At 32.8% G+C, this 20,595-nt stretch overlaps 3 protein-coding genes across 5 annotated transcripts; 1 reads left to right on the top strand and 2 right to left on the bottom strand.

Moving 5' to 3' along the window:
- The first annotated feature begins 3,281 nt into the window (after positions 1–3,281).
- LOC115984691 lies at positions 3,282–4,694 on the top strand. Its single transcript, XM_031107733.1, has one exon. The coding sequence runs from the start codon at positions 3,685–3,687 to the stop codon at positions 4,177–4,179; it is 495 nt and encodes a 164-aa protein (XP_030963593.1). The 5' UTR covers positions 3,282–3,684; the 3' UTR covers positions 4,180–4,694.
- A 1,293-nt stretch (positions 4,695–5,987) lies between these two features.
- On the bottom strand, positions 5,988–10,635 carry LOC115984776 (ubiquitin carboxyl-terminal hydrolase 12-like). Of its 3 annotated transcripts, XM_031107857.1 has the most exons (13): positions 10,586–10,635; positions 10,370–10,479; positions 8,627–8,682; positions 8,300–8,476; positions 8,113–8,214; positions 7,960–8,031; positions 7,739–7,804; positions 7,305–7,370; positions 7,093–7,179; positions 6,860–6,967; positions 6,574–6,648; positions 6,405–6,483; positions 5,988–6,266 (listed from the first exon to the last, which is right to left on the bottom strand). In XM_031107857.1, exons 4-12 carry the CDS (start codon positions 8,318–8,320, stop codon positions 6,424–6,426), a joined length of 657 nt encoding a protein of 218 aa, XP_030963717.1. In that variant the 5' UTR covers positions 8,321–8,476; positions 8,627–8,682; positions 10,370–10,479; positions 10,586–10,635; the 3' UTR covers positions 5,988–6,266; positions 6,405–6,423. The 3 variants fall into 3 exon arrangements, with proteins under 3 accessions (XP_030963717.1, XP_030963669.1, XP_030963756.1); XM_031107809.1 differs by lacking the exon at positions 8,627–8,682; XM_031107896.1 differs by lacking the exon at positions 8,627–8,682 and having other exon boundaries at positions 6,860–6,931; positions 10,586–10,634.
- Positions 10,636–12,227: 1,592 nt separating this feature from the next.
- On the bottom strand, positions 12,228–18,092 carry LOC115950356 (protein ACCELERATED CELL DEATH 6-like). Its single transcript, XM_031067564.1, has 5 exons — positions 17,175–18,092; positions 16,869–16,975; positions 15,822–16,643; positions 13,440–13,984; positions 12,228–13,079 (listed from the first exon to the last, which is right to left on the bottom strand). Exons 1-5 carry the CDS (start codon positions 17,930–17,932, stop codon positions 12,501–12,503), a joined length of 2,811 nt encoding a protein of 936 aa, XP_030923424.1. The 5' UTR covers positions 17,933–18,092; the 3' UTR covers positions 12,228–12,500.
- Between the last annotated feature and the right edge of the window lie 2,503 nt (positions 18,093–20,595).

The following is a 20,595-nucleotide window of genomic DNA, read 5'->3' on the forward strand; positions in this document are numbered from 1 at the left end:
TTTTAATCCTAAAATTTAGCCATGTACTACACAACCATAACAAAAAGTTAAAAGGAGCTTATATTTACAAGGTAGCAAGTACCATTTTTTTCTTTTACGGTAAAAGAGTCAATTTTTTGTTGTTTTATTAATTTTCTTTTTAATTAAGGAAAGGCTCCAGTTGTATACTCACGTTTTTTTTAAATCTTTTTAGTGGTGTTGTTGTTGTTGTTGTTCTTTTATTTATAACAGTTATCAAGTTGTATTTAATCCTAAAATCAATCCTAAAATATAGCCATGTACTATACATTCATTACAAAAAGTTAGAAAGAGCTTATATTTAAAAGAATAATGCTACAGTTACAAATTATTTTATAATATTTTTACAAAATATTGATGTGGCCAACCTCTTATTGGTCTAAGTCCACCATTAATATCACTTTTTAATTTACCAATAATCACTCATCACATAAGTAGTTTGTAAATTTTTTTGTAAAATAGTTTTTGTCTCTAGCATTATTCTATTTAAAATTTAGCAACTACCATTTTTTTTCTTTTACGGTAAAATGCTCAATTTTAATCCTAAAATGTAGTGTTTTAATCCTAAAAGTTAATCACTTACTACACATCCATAACAAAAGTTAAAAAAGAGTTTAAATTTCAAATATATCAACTACCTTTAAGACTGAGAAAAGGTACGTAACAGTTTATGATGGATCAGTAAATTAATAATTATAAAAAATGTAAATTAAATTTCAAATATAATTATACAAATGATAAATATAGTACAAAAAGTTTTTTTTTTTTTTTAAAAAGCTTATATTTTAAATTTAGCAACTACCAATTTTTTTTTTCCTTTTAAGGTAAAAATTAGCCACTTACTACACATCTATAACAAAAAACTAAAAATAGTTTAAATTTAAATATATTAATTACCTTTAAAACTAAGAAAAAGATATGTAACATTTTCTGTGGAGTAGTAAATTAATAATTAAAAAAAAATGTAAATTGAATTTCACATATAATTATACAAATAATAAATATAGTTTTTGTTACAAAAGAAATTTTTGTACAACAATTTCTTAGATAACAATCACTTAATGTGAGGTTTAAATCATACAGTAATTTTTGTGAAGTCTCTTACCCGAACTTATCTAATAATATTCTATTCCAATGTCTTCTCAATGCAATCCAATAAATTTGTGCATACCTCAACCTGAAAGAGATAAAAGAATTAGGATTAAATATAAGATTATAATTATTTTAAATAAACCAAGTATTATAAATTAAATTTGAATTAATCAACAATGATGGGAAAGTAGATGAGAGATGAGGTTATTGGGTTAAAGAGAAAAAACAATTACCGACACATTTTGAATGAGAAGTTAAACGTTTTTAGAATATTGGAAAATAAAGTAGCGTGTAATACCCTCTAAAAAAAATCCAAAAGATAAGAAGTTAAATACTTATTCAGTCCTAGTTTGATTGGAAAAAGAAGTCCAAAAGAAGTTTATCATGGATTGAGGATATCCAATGTCCATATTCACGTGGAATCATATTGGCTAGAAAAAGAAGTCAAAAAAAAAAAAGAACAACTACTCCACCAAGAAGCTATCTACACGAAATTACTTGGGCTAAAAATAAAAAAAATAAATAAAAAAATGGTCAGTCCTTCATTAAAGGAAGAGTTGTGTTTTAATACATGACTGATAAACTTAAGAAACTGATAAACCATCCACGGGCAATTATAAAAACTATCTATAATTTTTCAACGTGAGGGCCTTTAAAAAAATTAATAAATAAATAAAATAAAATAAAATAACTCAAAAAAGATTATGTGTTTAATTCTAGGCAAAAAAAAAAAGAGTCCTTACCAATATCCTTTTTCAAGGAACCAGTTCAAGCACAAACCCTTATATTTGAAATTTCAAAGTCAGCCATGGGTAATAAGCCACCGTCAAACACCCTTAAATCCCTAATCACATTCATCCATCGTAGGTAAAAACTCAAAAAAAGTCAATGATAAAGAAAAGAAAGAGAAAATTGCAAAAGATAGAACCTAACAAGCTATTGGAGCCTTTGATAAAGTCTGTTTAAATTGTTTAGAAACCAAATTTGAAAGTAGAAGAAGAAGAGGATGTAGAGCTAAACTGAATGTTTTCAATCTGAAGAAGAATAAGAGAAACTAGCAAAGCATACGTGAGTTTATGGGTCTTAAAGTATAGGAGTTTTAATTTACATATTTATCTCCATTAATTGATTAGTTGAAAACTTGTAAGCGGATATAATGAGGGTATTTTAGGCATAAAAATTGAAGAATCCAAACAGGGAAAGCCTCTTAAATAATAGTATAGATAAAAAATGCTTAAGATTTTTTTCATTAATCAATTTAGATGAGATGAATTTTTGTTTCATGATAGAAATTTCAATTATGATGTTAGATTTTCGTTAGTGGATCATGCAACGCAATAAATAGAGATATGATTGAAATTTCTGAAGAAAGAGAAAGGAGACTTATAAAGGTCAGTAAGATATGCATATATAACATAAAATTAAGGGTATAGATAAATCTTTGCAAAATTGACTATAAAAATTTGCAAATTAACATACAAGCTTAGTAAGATGTAGCGACCGTTATTATCGATGTTGTATTGATAATTATAAGTAAATCTAAATTTTAGATTTTTCAGAGGAGAAATTTATATAATTCAAATATCTGATTCCAAGATAAGAGATTTTACCTGTATTTCATAATTAGTAGCGGTTTAAAGTAGTGATTATGTGGGTTTGATCTTATGTGAGTTCCTGTCATAACTTGTATGGATGTAAACTTATATTTGATTTGACTTTCACCAAGTTTCAAGGGTGAACCCATATATAATATAATACAATCACCAGTTGTGATAAATAACTTGTGTAGCCCTACTCCTAGTCTCTTAGAATTAGACTTTTTATTATTAACATAGAATTAGCCTTAACATAAACCAAAAGATACAACTTCATATAAAATAATACTGTAATAATAATTAATTATATTATACCCCAAAAAAGAGTATTACTTTTATCAATAATATTCCCTTTTGAATCTATTTGGCCAAACTAACGTAAACAAACAAACAAACAAACAAAACAGAAGTTTATATTTGTTTACATAGAGAACGAAAGAAACCTAGTATAGGTAGGCAGCAGTTAACGTCAATTTCGTTCAAATCAAAACGTGTGGTGCGTGTAGCTTACCATTACAAACAAACAAGTATAAATAAGAAAAAATCTGTTGCGCTTACCATGTCTTCCAATCAAAATCTAATGGACCAAAATTAAATACACGTTTCTCTATTTTCCTACTCCTCCGCTGTCGCCTTCTCTCTCTTTCTCTCTCTTAAAATCACTTAGCTGCTCAACCCAATTCCCTCACTTCCCATAATCCCAACCACTAATTCCTTTCCCGGAAAATTCCCAATATTTTCTCTCTTTTTTTTCCCTCTATCCAATCACGTCTCAGAAAATTTCCTCGAATTGAAGGAATTCAGAGAAAATGATCCGCCGGCGATTGTTTTCTCGGATTTTCTAAAAGAAAATCCGATCCGTCTCTCTCTCTCTCTCTCTCTGATTCAGCTCTCCCTCAAGTTTTTTCAGTCAATCCGAAAGCACTCGAAAGAAGAGAAGGATCGTCGTTGACTGTGCGATTGAACGGAGAGGAGAGCGATGGCGGGGTTTAATCGGGGGAAACCACTGTTATCGGAGAAAGGGAAAGAGAGGCGGCGGATTGCGGAGGAGGTAGGCGGAACGGCGGCGGAGTGCGCCGCCGTATGTTGCTGCTGTCCGTGCAGCCTCGTGAACCTTGTGATCCTCGCCGTCTATAAGGTCCCCGCCCGTCTTTGCAAGAAGGCTTGGAAACGACGCCGTTTATTGAAGACGAAGAAGAAGGCTTTCATTATGCACAACAACGATAGAGAGAGTTCGATGGTGCATGGCGTTGATAATGGGCCCTCCAAATTGGGCTTAGTGGCTGAGGTGAAGAAGCTCAGTCTTGAGGATCAGTATGATCGTCATAATCAGTTGATGATGAACGGTGGTGATGAGAAGAAGCGTGACGGCGGTGATGGAACGGAGGCCGTTGATTGGGAGAAGGAAATGTGGGACCGGTTCGGTTCGGGTGGGTTTTGGAGAAGTCGGTCTCAGAGAGACACGTCATCGTGACTCACTTATTTCTGAGGAATATTTTTGTGTACATACCATGCTACATACAAGAAAGTATCAAAAAAAAAAAAAAGGAAAAAATAAAAAAGAAACGGGAGAGTTTGGTTTTCAATTTTCAGAGCTGAAAACACTGTCAGCTGAGCTCCTCAGATACATTTGAGATTTGAACACGAATTTGGAAAATGGTCATTTTGGTACTACAGGGTTTAGAACTTTATACAATATTAGGCTCATTGAGGATTGAACTTTTGAAATGTGCTTTACATGATGTCAAGTCATTGATGACATGATTTTCTCTTCTTTTTCTTTTTTAATTTTTAATTTGTACATCTAACATTAGAGATTGTGATGACACGATGCAGCTCAATGATGGGACTTGGAAGACCTAGGATGAGTTGTAAATCTAGGTATTATGAATTCAATATCTCACTAAGTGTTTATCTGGATAATTTAATATTCGATTTTTGCGGATGGATTATGTATTTGTGACTTATTCCTCAAGGTAGGACACTTCAGACCATGCCTCTCTCTCTCTCTCTCTCTCTATATATATATATATATTAGAGATTGTGATGATTTACAAGATTTTTTTTGTAATATAATCTTGCTCTCATAAGGATAGCTTATTTAGGTCGGTACAAAAATAAAATGTGCACCTTAGCATAATGTTTGAAGCACATTTGTGGCAAAAATTAAGCCACATTGAGAACTATAGGAACCTTGTCCTTTGTCATAGTTACAATGATTTCTTGTTAATCACTAAACAGTACCTATAAATTTAATCAAATTGGGTATAAAAGTGTGAAAACATAATATACTAGTTCAATTCTTATTGTATCGTTCCAATTTTATCAGATGTCCTTGAAGGGACTCAATTCTTATTGGGTCTGTCAAAAAGTTGGACAAGTCTTTAGACACAAGTGAGGTCTCCATGAGAAAAATGAGATTGGAAGAGTTCATGATACTGTTATCTCTTTCTCAAAGCAGATACTTTAGTTTCGACTTGGGAAAATTTGTAGCATAACCACTACCAGGAAGCTTTGAGGAGGGAGATCAAGATCTTTTGAAATTCTAGGATGAATCAACATTCAAGGGATGAGTTGTAGATCAAGATATTATGGATTTGATATCCCACTAAATGTTTATCTGGATTATTTAATATTCGATTTTTGCCAATGGATTATGTATTTGTGGCTTATTCCCTAAGGTAGGACCCTTCGGACTATGCCTCTCTCTCTCTCTCTCTATATATATATATATATTAAAGATTGTGATGATTTACAAGATTTCTTTTATAATATAATCTTTCTTTTTTATAATATAATATTAATCTCATAAAGTTAGCCTTAATATTTAGGTCGATAAAAAAATAAAATGTGCACCTTAGCATAATGTTTGAAGCACATTTGTGGCAAAAATTAAGCCACATTGAGAACTATAGGAACCTTGCCCTTTGTCATAGTTACAACGATTTCTTGCTAATCACTAAACAGTATCTATAAATTTAATCAAATTGGGTATAAAGGTGTGGAAGCATAATTGGGTCTGTCAAAAAGTTGGACAAGAGTCTTTAGACAAAGTGAGGTTTCCATAAGAAAAATGAGATTGGAAAGAGTTCATGATACTATTATCCCTTTCTCAAGGTGGATATTTTAGTTTCGACTTGGGAAAATTTATAGCATAACCACTACTAGGAAGCTTTGAGGAGGGAGATCAAGATCTTCTGAAATTCAAGGGATTTTAACAATATCGGTGTATAAGAAGTCAAATCCACTAAAGATCAAATCAAGTCTGAGTTTTTGTTGAGAATTACCAACTCTCAAGATTTTAAATGCACAAACTAAAATTCTTACAAGATGATGTAAGTTTTGTTCAAGAATAGTTAAATTTGAATTACACCATATTTTAAACAAAAGGCAGCCTAAAACCAGGCCAAATTGACTTAACTACACCGCAGGAACTTTAGAATTGGACATGTCCCCAAGTACACATCTCAATGCTAACTTCACTTGATTCCTAATCAGAGTTGCCTTCACTGCTTTTCCATTGTCATGCTCCAACTAGCAACTTCAGCAGAATAATAAACCCTTCATGCAAATAACACACAAGAATCAGAAACTTGGAGACACAAGTATCCTGCATGTCTCCCAATTTCTCAGTGTAGACATTTCATTAAAATCTAATACTTTTATTTCCTATATGTTCTTGGGAAGAGGGAAGTTTACCTGATTAGCTGTATAAGCTCTATATATGAGCATTGTCAGAGTGCTCCAATCCAAGATACTCTTGCCAAGGACCATCACCCTATGGGGAGGTGAACAAGAAAACATTGAAGAAAAATGTGAGAACAATCTCAGAAATATAGAAAACAGTAAGACATTTCCATGAGCAAACCTGAAAATGACCGGAGACAATGTCGGAGTCCTGAAGGTACTCTGGACGACCTTGAAAAAGAAATGCAAACTTCCACTGGCCAAATGAAAAACAGAGTGATAATAGTTATGTATTGATTAAATGATTTCAAACATATTGATTTAATGCAACACATTTAGTAGAAAAATTAAGTACAAACTTAATACATGACTAACTATTAGTATCAAGCATTAACTTATCTACCTAACCAAGTTACTTAGCAGAAATATGAGTAGAACAAGGCATAATGGTAAGAGGTAAGATATACCTTGGCAAACTCCTCATGTGGAACCTGTAATTTCTTCTGTATTCGTACTTTAATTACAGCCAAAGTCTCACCCTCATGCATGACCATGAAAAAGGGTTCCCCAAAGTTCTCAATTTTTTGTATAATACAGAAGGAATTTAAAATCCTCTGAAGATACTTGTTATCATGAAATACAAGCAAATATTGAAACATGGAATTATGACTTCAAATAAATTAGTTGCAGAGCTTGTTACCATAGGGTTCTGAGCTGTGTCTTTTATGAAATGGTACACATGTATTAGGCGATCATCAGGACCGAGATTTTTCTCTTCTTCTGGGATCTAAAACATTTGAAAACAAGGGAAATCCAGCATTATAAACAAATCAGAATATAGAAATAATATTACTTCTAAACCATTACTCCCTTGTCATGTCATTTGATCATCAGAGAGAGAGAGAGAGCAACCTCCTCTGCCCGTATTGTCCAGTAATGATCATTTATGTTCTCAATCTTTTCGCTAAGGGGGAAAATCTGCATATATGTGATGGCAGGATCAAAGGGCTATCAATAAATGAGAACTAATAAATGTGATTACATGTACAAGTTATCTGATAGCTAAGAACAGTTACAACAGCTACAGAAAAAATTTATTAATGGAAGCCTTAAATTACATAAGTACTTTTTCGCTACCAGCTCACTTAACGGACAAAGCTTATTAGATCTGACAGAACCATTATACTTTGGGTGAAAACGCAGTTGTTCCAAAAACATCCCATGTGAATAATCTTTGCCACATCAAAAGGATAGATTCATAGAATTCTTTCTCTTTATATGAAAATTTTGTAGTTCAGAAGAATAATAGTAAGATTAGTAACAGAAGGCAAATATGAGGCTCACACCCTGTAGATCTTGTGATTGAAAACTTCGAGCAACCTAAGTTCTGCATTAGGATGAGACAACTCGACCTGTTTCAAAGCGCATCAAACAAAGTATAAACAAAAAAAATAGGAAAAAAAAAATACTTCATGCAGAAAGCCACTAAGGAGATAAAATTGTATTTATCCAATTATTATAACTCAATGCAAGTGTTAGTAAAAATGCTGAACAGGCCCAAATTTACCTTTGTTTTAAGATCATTAATTACATCTCCTACTGTGCTCCGTTTTGGCAGTGTTATACTACGAACCACCACCTAGATACAAGTGGACCAAATGTTTTAGCATGAATAAACTATAAAAGTGTCAGTTTGTATAAATTTGATTAGTTTACTCACTTCATCCTTGGTAGCATGATGAAATGCTACTTTCAGAGTTTTCGAACCTTGTAATTCTGGTAGAGGGATGTCTAATACTTCATAGTACAATATATCCGAAGTCTGCCACAAAATGCAAAAAAGAAAAAGAGGGTTAGCTGTTTTACATTTTAGCAGTCTGCACTACTTAGGGCCAAGCAACAGTTACCTGATCATAATGGACTAACATATCAGACAATTCTCTGCCCCTTGGTACCTAATAGGTTGGGGTTTGGGTTTTTGTGAGTAACAGTTTTGAGAGGTAAGCCTGATTTTGGATGGATCGTCCAAACCAAGTTGCTCTGCCACTCTTTCTACAACTTCATCATAACTATGAAGTTTTGACCTTCAAAATTTGTATTTAAAAACAGTAGAAGATAACAATGCAATCAATAACCAGCTTTTAGCTCATAAACATACTAGCTAGTGCACAAAAAAAACTCACAGTAATATAAAATAAAAGAGTTCTACTACTTAAACCAATTAACTGACTCACAGCTCCAGACAGAAATCATCCTTTGTCGGCTCATCCAGAGCTCGAAAATGAACAACCTAAAATATATCAACCATGCATGACTAGCAATGTCCTTTGCTGCTTTACCATGTTGATAGATTGAAGCAAGGAGAGGTACAATTAAAAATTATATTAACCTTTTTTTTTTTTTTTTTTTTTGAGAATGAAAAAAAAATTATATTAACTATGATAAGTAAATTGAAAAAAATAATGTTTTTGTAAATTAACATTCTGATAGGAAGCATTCAAATTTAGACACTGCTATTATAAACCTCCACACAAGAATTATCAATAGAGCATAGTTTAAAGTGGTGAGTCATGCAGTCAAACATATAAGACTACAAGATTAGATGGCAGTGGAGATTACAGTGTTTAGAAGAGGACTTTGAGCACCTGAGGCTTCCACAAAGAGGTGAGACTCAAAGAAAATACACAAAGTCGATGTCAGTTACACCACAAAGTAAGGACTGGCTTCAAACCTTGGGCCAATGTCCAAGGCATGCCATTCATGGACCATCTGGCTCAAGGCTAGGCCTATGGCCCCATTTGTGTATGTATATATATATATATATATATATATATATATATTAAAGGGTTTGAAGGCCCCAAAAATTGTTAAAAAATGTCTTAATATTGTAAAATGATAATTTTTTTTAAAGAAAAAAATAGGTGAATCTTGCTCTTTTTTTTTTCCCACCTCCAAGAAGGCCCCAGAATATTGATCCAATAGAAATCCAACACAATTGATGAAATTATAAACTATTTCACTTTTTTTAAAAAAAATTATGTGTATGCCAAATAATCATTGAAATTCTTTCCAAACAACTTGTGAATGAGATGTAAATAAAACTTAATTAACAATTTTACATCTTAAAAAACAAGAATGGTCTTAATACAGAATTTTATATAAGATAAAAAGTCAAATAAATAGTATTTAATTAATATTTAGTGAAAAAAGCCCACTAATTTTTTTTTGCGTTAGGCCTCCTAAAATGCATCGGTCACCCCTGCCCCTGCCCCCTTTTTTTTTTTTTTTTTTTTTTTTTTTTTTTTTTTTTTTGCTGAATTTCTTTTTATCTATATTAGTATTCAATAATGGAAGCCTTGCAATAAATTTTGCATTGGGTCAACATCCTTTCCTTTTCTTTTCTTTTTTTTTGCAATTTTCACTTTGTTGAACTTTTTAATTTCATTCACAGTTAAAAGGTTGTACTCAGTTTACAAAACTCGTACTTTTGACGAAATTTAGGACTTTCTTAAATTTTACATTCCAATCTTATTATGCACATTATTAAATTTTCTCCTTTATCTCTTCTTAAATTATAGCATTTCACTTTATTCAACCTTCTATCTCCCTTTAACCTTTCACTTTCTATCTTATTTTCCATATAATTTTTTTTTTATTACTTCCTTTCCACCCTCTTCACCATTCATTCAAAGTTCTATCCACCCAAAAAAAAAAAAAAAAAAAAAAACTAATACTCTCTCTATTTCTTTGATTTTGTTTGGATTATATACCGAAATAAACAACCACACATATTTTCCAAGAAAGGTACTGCTCAAACTTAAAGACACAGGTCCTAAAATAAATAAAAATTGTAAGATAAGACCAGTGAATAGAACCAGACTTGGTTAATAAAATGCAGAGCAATGTCATATCAATGTAACAAATCCAAGCAAACAAAGAAACATCAGGAAGCAAAAGGTATTTACAGATTGGGTTACCTCCATAGGTGTTAATGAAGATATGTATGATTTTGGCGATTTGCCCACAACCAAAAAGCGCTAAAACTGCACTGGTATTCTACACTCTTTAGCAAGAATCGCAAAAAAACCTGAAGATGAAATAACATATATAGTCATAAACTCACGATATGTAGAACAAAAACACCATCATATTAAACAGCAAAAATAAAATAAAAATTATCAGGGAGCACTTACAAATTACAATAACAATCAAAATCACAATCACAATCACAATCACAAGCTTTTCACTTTGGCAATCACACCAATTTATACTCTCTATTCAAGTGTGTGTTACTTATACAAACACTTTCCACGTGAGTAAAGGATAAGTATAACCATCACACATTTTTAGTGATTTCTCTGTTTGTGCGTGCCACTTTGAATCTCATACTCATATTGTCCTAAGTAACATCTGAAAATTAAGGGTATTATAATTATGTTTTATGTATTGACTTTTGAATGACTAGTTTTAGCTGTCACTCAAAAATTACACTTCTTTTTTCTTGTCTTTTTTTTTAGATACTTTAAACTTTCGCTATGTTTAAACCTCAAACTTTTAAAATGTTTTATTTAAACTTCAAAGTTTCTCAAAAGGTATTGTTAACCACCATGACTATCGGATTTGTGCTTAAGGAAGAAAGAATAAAGAACAAATATAAGTATAATGGTTTTCTTTTTTTTCTTTTTTTTTTTATAGAAGATAGAATTTCTACTCTAACTTAATCTAAGTGTATATGTGTGTGAAGCTCCTTCTTGGAGACTTGAATCCGGCCCTTAACCCCCACACCCCACAAGTATTTATACTTGTAGAGTGACCACTGCACTAAAGGTGTGCGGTGGTTAATGGTTTTACTTTTACACTATGTTGAAATATTTTTACAAAAATCATAATTTTGATTAAATGGTCATTCAAGTCAAATGATGAAATCGGTTTTATACATTTAAAATTCAATCGATATAATAGTGTCTCTAATAATAGCTTTGGTTTTCTTTTACCGGTAATTTTCAAAGCTTTTTAATTTGCTCCAACGCATAGCTTAAAATTGTTTTTGACTACAAACTTATATGTCATAGAGCTGAAACTTTTCAAATCAGGATTTTGTATCCGGTGCATTTTTGTTGATGTTCAAAAGGCTAGGGGCCGTTTGGTTCACCAATTCTCATCACTCAATTCTCAATTTTCATATATCAATTCTCAAAAATGATGGGACCCATCTCAATTCTCAAAAACAAATTTGTTTAGCAAGTCATAACTCAGTTTCCAATTTTTTGTTTCCATCACTCAATTCTCTGATTTTTGAGTTATGAGTTATGGAAACTAAAAACACCTTTTGGCTGTTTTCAGTTTCCATAACTCATAACTCAATGACATTTTTATAATTAAACACACCTGAGGGACCCACTCAGCCGCACCTTTTTACCAACAGACATTTTTTCCTTCTTCTTTCTCATTGGTTCGCTCTTCACTGGGTTTTTTTTCCTTCTTCTTCTTCTTTCACTGTTTCGGTCTTCACTGGGTTTTTTTTTTTTTTTTTTTTTTTTTTTTTTTTCACTGGATTCGGTCATCTTCACTGGGTTTCTTTTTTTTTTTTTTTTCCTTTCTTCTTATTATTTTTCATATGGCAGTTGCTTCGTGGGAATTAACCTAAAAATCATTCTGAGTTCATATAACTGATTAATTTAACAAGTTGATTAATATTGATGTATTTTCAACCAAGATTCTAAATTTCCTTACAGTAACCATAAAGTACAACATCAATAAAGTTGTTAATATAGTCGGTCCTTAACATTTGTAACCAAAACATACGTCAAATCAATGTGCCAAACAGTATGACAATGGCAGACTAAATACACTATAGTTGTATATAAGAGCAACAATAGAATTTCAGGAAAATACAATACTGGGCTTTTGGAGGAAACCCAACCTCCTTAGACATGATATTTGAATATCTTTATTTAAAGAGTTTATGCAAATTTTAAGAGATTAAAATAACGACCAACTTAAATAAATTAATGTTCTCCATCTCTGCAAGCATGTCCAATGTCAAGTCCGTATACAGACAACATATGTAGAGGAGACTACTCTCCTTCCCTATCATCAGTGTCACATCTAGCTAGTAACCATAATCAGAAGGTAAAATGGGTAGCGGAGAAGGTAACGAATGATAGGATTGGGCGAGGAATTTGGGAAAAAAAGTAGAAAAAATATTGTCGAGAGAGTGAAGTAGAAAAATGAGCCAATGCTCAAAACTAGATAGGCAAGCCAATTGAGGTCTCTCAATACTAGATAATTACCTGCCATGAATGCTAAGGAGGCCATTGTTATAGCTAGTCCCAATATTGGCAAGCTAAACTTATACGCAGCAATGAACAGCTTAAGACCACCTAAATGGGCCCAAATGAGAGCAATAACAGCAGTAATGGCGCTATACATAGCTACGGTGTTGCTAATTACGAATGCTTGGAACATGGGCTTTTCTAGGAAAGTTGCCATTCCTCCGGGGCCGTTGTAGCCACCTGGCATGGTGAAAGCCGCAGCAAAAGTTACAGTGGCCACAAGGGTTGCGACCAACGAGAGAGTTTCAGTCCTTTCCTTGTATTTGTCTGCGCTTAGTGTCTTTCCAACCTTTGGACTTTGCGGGGTCTCCGTTGGGCCACTAACATATCTCAAGGCTTCCCATGTCAATTGCTGCATGGTAAAGGAGAAAATTTTTTTTAATCAGTCAACGATGAGCTTTGAACAATATGTCACTGTCAAATGCACACGGGCCTGCAGTCTACAATAGACTATCCATACTACCCGTACGCTTAGCAAAATATTTAAGATGATTATAATTTATAAATCAAAGAAAACTTTTAATAGAGTGGAAGAATTTCAAAATATTAATTAAACAATAATTTATTACTATATATATATAGTGGTGATGTCATACATATATAACTATGACATGTGTAGTGTCTGCCTCTGGAACAAAATTTTCTACTACAAAAGAGGTTTAAATCAAATTGATAAAAGATTTTTCAATTGTGTCAACCTTTTAATGTTCACATACCTCTCCAAATGAGGATCTTCCTTACTGTCATTCAATGCAATGTCAAGCGCTCTCTTGCCTTCTTTATTCAAAGCCTTTAAATCAACTCTTTTGTCCCCTGTCAAATGCCAAACAACCCTAGGATGCCCTTCCATGGTGGCCAAATGTAAAGGCGTGTTTCCATTTTGGTCTTTATTATTGATAAGCATTTCAACATTAAGATCATGTCTTTTCAGCATATAAGTTACCACTTTGACTTTCCCATACATAGCAGCTACGTGCAAAATGTTTTGGCCCTCTTCATTGAGCAACTCAATCATATCTGGATATTTATCAAGAAACTTTTTAATTACCTGAATATGACCTTTCTTGGACGCTATATGAATGGGATAATAGCCATCCGTATCTCTCTCATATGCACAACATGTAGGTTTTTCTAGTAATATTTCAACACCGTCAAGATAACCTATTGATGCAGCATAGAAAAGAGGAGTCATGCCTTTATCGTCTTTCTCTTTGAGGATATCATCTGGTAGGCTTTTCAAAACAGTATCTAGGATATCTGGTACACAAACATTAATAACAATTGAAATAAAGTATAATCAGTCAACAATGAGCTATGAACACAGTGTTGAAACAAACAAATATATATATATATATATATATGTATTTGTTGATTTGACATATTGTATTATAAGAATCGCCTTCAGACTACGATCCTAAGATTGGGAGCGCAATTCCACTCTAACTCTATTAGGTGAGCGTCTTTACAATGATCCAGATCGATTTTGCAAACTGGGATCGTAGTATCCTACAACATCAAAGATCTGAAATTGGAACAGAGGGATGTGGAGACAACATTAATTAATTTCCTTCCAATAGGTTTTTTTTGTAGTAGTGATTACTTCATCTTCATGGTTTAGGGGAAGATATTTTCATGGTCCACAAAGAGGGGTCTCAAGACCCAAAGAGAGGCAAGGACTCAACAATAATTCTAGTACCACAACATGTGACTAGCTATTTGCCACTTTTATATGAAGACAATTTTGCATCCACCACTTACAATTAATCACACTACAGAGCTGTGACAACGGTGTGTAATAACTTGTGGTCATTTATATATATATATATATATATATATATACATACGTGTGAAAAAGAGATTATTAGATATACACGTGTGATTGAAAGCCTATTATAGAAAAAAATAAAGGAGTTTGGAATTTAATATAACATAACTAGGCCCAATCCCTCAGGCTTCAACTTTTGTGATCCTTTCAGAATTAGAGTGAGGGCAGGGATGATCATGGGTGCCACACAAGTGTGCATCACACAAAGTAGGCTCATAAAAACACACACAACTGAACTTGGAAATAATAATAATAATAATAATAATCTAATCAATGTTTACCTGTATGTGATTATATGTATTGAGAATTGAGACACATTGAGGGGGAAAAAAAAACACGTATATTGAGACACCCTGAAATAGAAAATTACATATTTTCCGCTTGGCAAAGAAGGACCATAACTGTAGTGTGAACAATTGGTTAAAAACATACAAGGGGAAAAGAAAAATATGCGTATTGAGACCCTGAAATTGATAATTGTCTATTTTTCTTGTTTTAAAGGAACTATAAGGGCCATTTGGTTAAAGGAATGAAAAAGTGAGAAAATAGAAAATTTTGAAATGATAGAAAAGTGGGAGTATAGAAAAAATTTAGTTTTCTCCCATATATAGTTAGTTGGGATGATGGAAAAGTAGAGAAAAGAAAAATACATTTATTTGGTTGAGAAGAAAAATAAGATGATAAAAAATAAAATTAGTATAAATTTACAAGTATGTCTCTATTAAATAAAACAAAATATAACACATTTTTTTATTAAAAAAAATGTGTATGGACCCTTCAAAATTTATTTTTTTTCATTTCTTTTTTCAAGAGCACAACCCAAAGGATCCAAAACATATAAGCACAAAAAATAAAAAGGTATGAGTACAAAAAAGAAAAGAAAAGAAAAACTAAAAGAAGAAAACAACAACAACAACAACAACAAAAAATGAAACAAATAGTATAACTGTATAATAGAAAAAAAAAAAAAAAAAAAAAAAGTGGTCTAAGAAAAAAAGTAGAAATGGACAAACTTAGTTTTTTGGTAAATTTCTTTTTCTTGATTTTTTTCTCCAATTTTCTCCTCAATTAAAAAAAATATATATATATATATTTTGATAGACCTGGGAAGAAATCACCTGGTCCCATCAGTTTTCCTTCTACAAATCCACCAAAACAAACACTCCAATAAATTTCTTTCCTTTCTCTATTTCTCTTCATTTTGCCTAAAATCCACTTAATCGAACAGACATTAAATGTTAGCACTCAAATGAACTAATCAATGTATACCTGTATTTGTATTGAGACACATTGAAGGGCAAAGAAAAGAAGCAGCATGTGTGTTGAGACACCTAAGTTTCCTCGCAGTAAAGGAACCATAAATGGCGGTGTGAACAATTGACCTGCCATATGGCAGGTCAATTGTCGTGAGATAATAAAGGGCAGCGTGCACAATTGATTTGCCATGTGCCAGGCGGTTTGTAGTTATCATGTGCTTCACGAGTTCCTTATCTCCTCCTTCTGCCGCCAAATAGAGAGGAGACTTGCGTTCCTTATTTGGATAAAAGGACACTTCTGGACATTTCTCAACCAAGAACTTGGCCACCTTTTTTATCAACGCTAGGTGCAAAGGAGTATTCTCCTCCATATTTTTCTCCACTAGTGGTACACAATTAGAGGGATCTTTCAAGTGCTCGTCAGACCACTTGACTAAATGTTCCACCATATGTATATTCCCAGCACTTGCAGCTACATGAAGAGGAAGGTCGCCATTGGAGTTCTTTTCCGTGACAAATTTTTGGCACGGCGGGATCTTCAGGATCGATTCTACAAATCGATGATCACCTGAGCTTGCAGCAGCAAGATGAAGGATTGTATTTAGTTCAGGGGTTCTGTCAGAGAGAGCAGAATGTTCTGGATTTTGCGTTCGGATAAAATTAATATCCCGACACTTTACAGCCTTGTACAATTCACCATCCATGCTTGTAACTTTGTCTTTTGACTTGCGTTTGCTGGGAACTATCTTTGGCGGCTTACCTATGGGCCTACGCTGTGTGATCATTTCAGGAGCACTGGAAGCGGAGGATAGCGTTTGTAGCCGAATCGTACTTTCTGGCACAAAATATGTAATCAAGAGATGAAATTCTATTTTATTGCACATACCATTCATTCAGCTAAAAAAATAAGATAACTTAATCATGAAGTTTTTACCCAGTATATAATATAAGACAGTGAAAATTGAAATTGTGTTTAGCGTTTGGCTAAAGTGAAGTAGGAAATTATGTCCGTTTTGCGTATTAAAGACCAAAAATGTCCGTTGTGCTTCGATTGCCATACCGGGAGTTTTGTCACAGAGAGAGAGAGAGCAGAATGTTCTAGATCTTGCTCTATTTTTTGACTTGCAGTTGTGGCGAACTCCCTTTAACGTCTTAGCTGTGCCAAATCTATAATCAAGAGAGGAAATTTCATTGTATTGCACATTCCATTAATTCAGCTAATAAAATAAGATAACTAAATAATCATGAAGTTTTCACCCAGTAAATAATATTAGACACAGTGAAAATTGAAATTTTTTTAGCGTTTGGCTAAGTGAAGTAGGAAATTTTGACCGTTTTGTATGTTAAAGACAAAATGTCAGCGTGCCCTGCATATCTGGGTGGTGACTTACCAGATATGAGCTTCGAAATGTCCTCATCTTTAGCTTCTTTTGCCAAACGTCGAGGATTTTTGCTTGCTTTATTCCTATAATTGCACACACTTGGATCTTCCTTAATTAAAAACTCTGCCACCTCGTTGTACTTGCATTTCACGTCCATCTCTTCATATTTGTTTATCAAGGCCAGATGCAGAGGAGTATTCCCCTCATTATTTTTCTCCCTTAGTAGTTTAGAAGTTAAATCATTTAGCTGCTGCTGTATATTGGACTCAACTGAACCAGGGTCGTCACAGGATTCTGAGTTCTCTGACTTTAATTGTTCTTGGTACTCGTAAGAAAATGAGAACAAATATTGAACTACAGACAGATGCCCAGCATTTGCAGCTACATGAACAGGATGGTCGCCATTGGAGTTTTTTGCCATTAAAAGTTCTTGACACTGGTGAGAAGGCTCGACCAATTGTTGAACTATGGACAGATGCCCAGCATTTGCAGCTACATGAAGAGGAAGGTCGCCATTGGAGTTCGTTGCCGTTAAAAGTTGTTGCTGGCACTGTTGTTTCGAGAGGATCGCTTCTACGGTCTGATCATGGCCTAAGCTTGCTGCAACATGAAGAAGTGTATTTGAGTCGAAGAATCTTTCAAGGAGAAGAGAACATTCTGTATCTCGCAATTTTGTTAGGATGGAATCATAGTCCCATTCAGCAATGGAACCGTCCTTCGTTGGCATTGAGGACACCTCCATCCCCTTGCTTGTTTAAAGATTGCTAAACAATTAATGTTTGAATGCCAATTTTTTTTTTTTTCCTTCTTTTTTTTGCTTTGAATGCCCTGCTAAGCTGCTTAAATAGCGCACTCCAGTGCTCTTCTTAAGTCATTGTTCTCATTGCCCTCAAAACTATGACTAATTACAGTCTTCGATCCAAAAAATCTAGTGACCCCAAAAAGATCACGTTTTTCTTGGTGTCAAAGGGAGAGAGGAAGGTTAGGGAGGACAGACACAAGAATAGCTAACAACATGGAGCCATCCGATTGGATCATTAGAGATTGCTTGGAGATAAGGTGGGGTTGGATAGATTTTTTTTTTGGTTGATAGAGGGTTGGATAGAGATTTGAGACGAAATGAATCGGTAGGTAATCCCTATTTTGTACTGAGTTACCCTATTGTGTAGGCTATAGACTAACATATACCTTTTTTTTTAAAAAAAAAAAAATTAAGGTATATGTAATATTTTAATATTTTAACATATACCTTATTGAAAAGTTAAATTTTAATATAAGTCATTGAATTTTTTTTTTTTAAAAAAAAAAAAAAAATCTTTTATCGTTTTTTAATTTTTTAATTTTTTTTCCTCTCACATGAAATTGCAATTACACGTTAGATCCAAATCCCTAAATGTAACATTTTATCTATCTAACAATATCCATGTAAATCACTAGAGCCTAATGAAAGAGAAGGTATTTGTTACTTCAAATGTATATAATCACTTTTTCACATGGTGTGTCCAGTTTGCTGCCCACATGTGAGCAAGTAGTTACACTGGTGTGATACACCTAGACATGACAAAACAAATAAAAATTTGCTGACCTAACTCGAATAATACCACACTATAACAAATCTGACTTTTTTCAAGGGTCAAAACCAAGTATTAAAAACCCTTGAGAATTGACCCTTGAAAAAAGTATTAAAAACCCTTGAGAAAAATTATTTTAAGAGTCCAATTGAACCTTGATAACCTTTGAAACTTATACCGTCGAAAATGAAATTTTGAGGGCATTTGAAGGTTTCGTGGCCCTCAAAACAAGTGCTCTTGTAACGCTCTAAAATCATAAGCAATAAAAGTCTATTTAATCTAAATAATCCATAAAAATATTAAATAAAAGAAACCAGCAATCTTAAATCTCATCACAAAAATCATAACTCTAACTCACCAAATACAAAAAATCCTCAAAAATAATTCTCCAATACAATGTTTAATGCCATAAAATAATAATAAAATCCTCAATTCCACAAAATAATTCGTAACTGCTGTCTCCCAAAAATCTCTACTCCAATAATCCCTCTAATGTATCTGTAATGGGAAATAAAGTGAGGGGGTGAGATAACTCAATAAATGGAATTCACTAACATTGGGATGTGGGAACAAACCTTTCAAATAAATCATTCTTACAACAATTTCATAACTTGTAAATCATCAATATTTATCATCAAATACTTCATATATATATATATATAAAAATAATATATCCTTATATCGTGAGCCCTCATAATATATATATATATATATATATTAATATCATCACATAAACAATTTTCTAGGCTTTTCTCATAGTCAACGTTTACATCTCGTTGACAGGATTGTGTTGTCCCCTTTTTCGGACTGGAACCACCTTTTCATCCTTTTTTTTAAGGATGGCTTCTTTGGAACCTAAAGGTGCACTCCCTTGTTAAGGAGCTTCCTTTTTGGATCCTCAATAGTATACTCCCTTGTTAAGGAGTTATCAAATGTGCACTATCCCCTTTTCTGGGACCATCCCTTGTTAAGGGCTAACTACAGTATGATTGTCCCTTACTAAGAACTAATACAACACTGAGCTTTTAATCACGACTTGCCATAGGTTTTCAAAACATATACAAGATGCTCACATAAATAATCCATTCAAGATGCTCACAAAAATAATCCATTCATAATTCTCGAAATATAAGTATATATTCACACATACAAATTTAAATAAATTTAGGTTGTCTCACAAGTTTTTCATAAAACAAATAATTAATGTGCACATCAAGCAATTATAAAGTATTCATTTATATGTATAGAATAACAATATATTTCTTTGATATATAATAGTTTAATAACCAACACTGTTTGGAAAAACTCCCAAAATTAATAAACACCACTTACCTCTTAGTTGCAAAAAAAAAAAAAAAATCAACTTCCCTTGAATCATAACAATTCAATAGAATTAGAACCTAGCAACACCAAAAATAAGTTCATCAATACACAATTTCCCACTTAAAAATCTATTTTCACACTTAAAACAGTTTTATCCTAGACAATATTGATATATCCAAAATTCTCTATTTATTCACCTAACTATCCAATTTACTTTCAGCTTTGATCAGATTTCTAGACTTATAAATATTGCTACCTAATCAGATTTTTCTATTAACGTAATCATAGATATTCATGAAACTTCAATATAACTAAAAGATAGATAGTGCAATAATATAGTTCTGCCAAATCAATCTTAGAGCCAATGGAGGTCCATATGACTATACATACTATTCATATATAATCAATTTCAAAGTCTGGACCATACGGCTATATAAACAATTCCTATTATAATAGTGTAATTATCAACCCAAAGACCCAAAATCTAGTACAGGGCTGCACTAGTGTGAAT

The sequence above is a fragment of the Quercus lobata genome, chromosome 1 (genome assembly GCF_001633185.2).
Source record: "Quercus lobata isolate SW786 chromosome 1, ValleyOak3.0 Primary Assembly, whole genome shotgun sequence".
In the NCBI taxonomy this organism is placed as follows: Eukaryota; Viridiplantae; Streptophyta; class Magnoliopsida; order Fagales; family Fagaceae; genus Quercus; species Quercus lobata.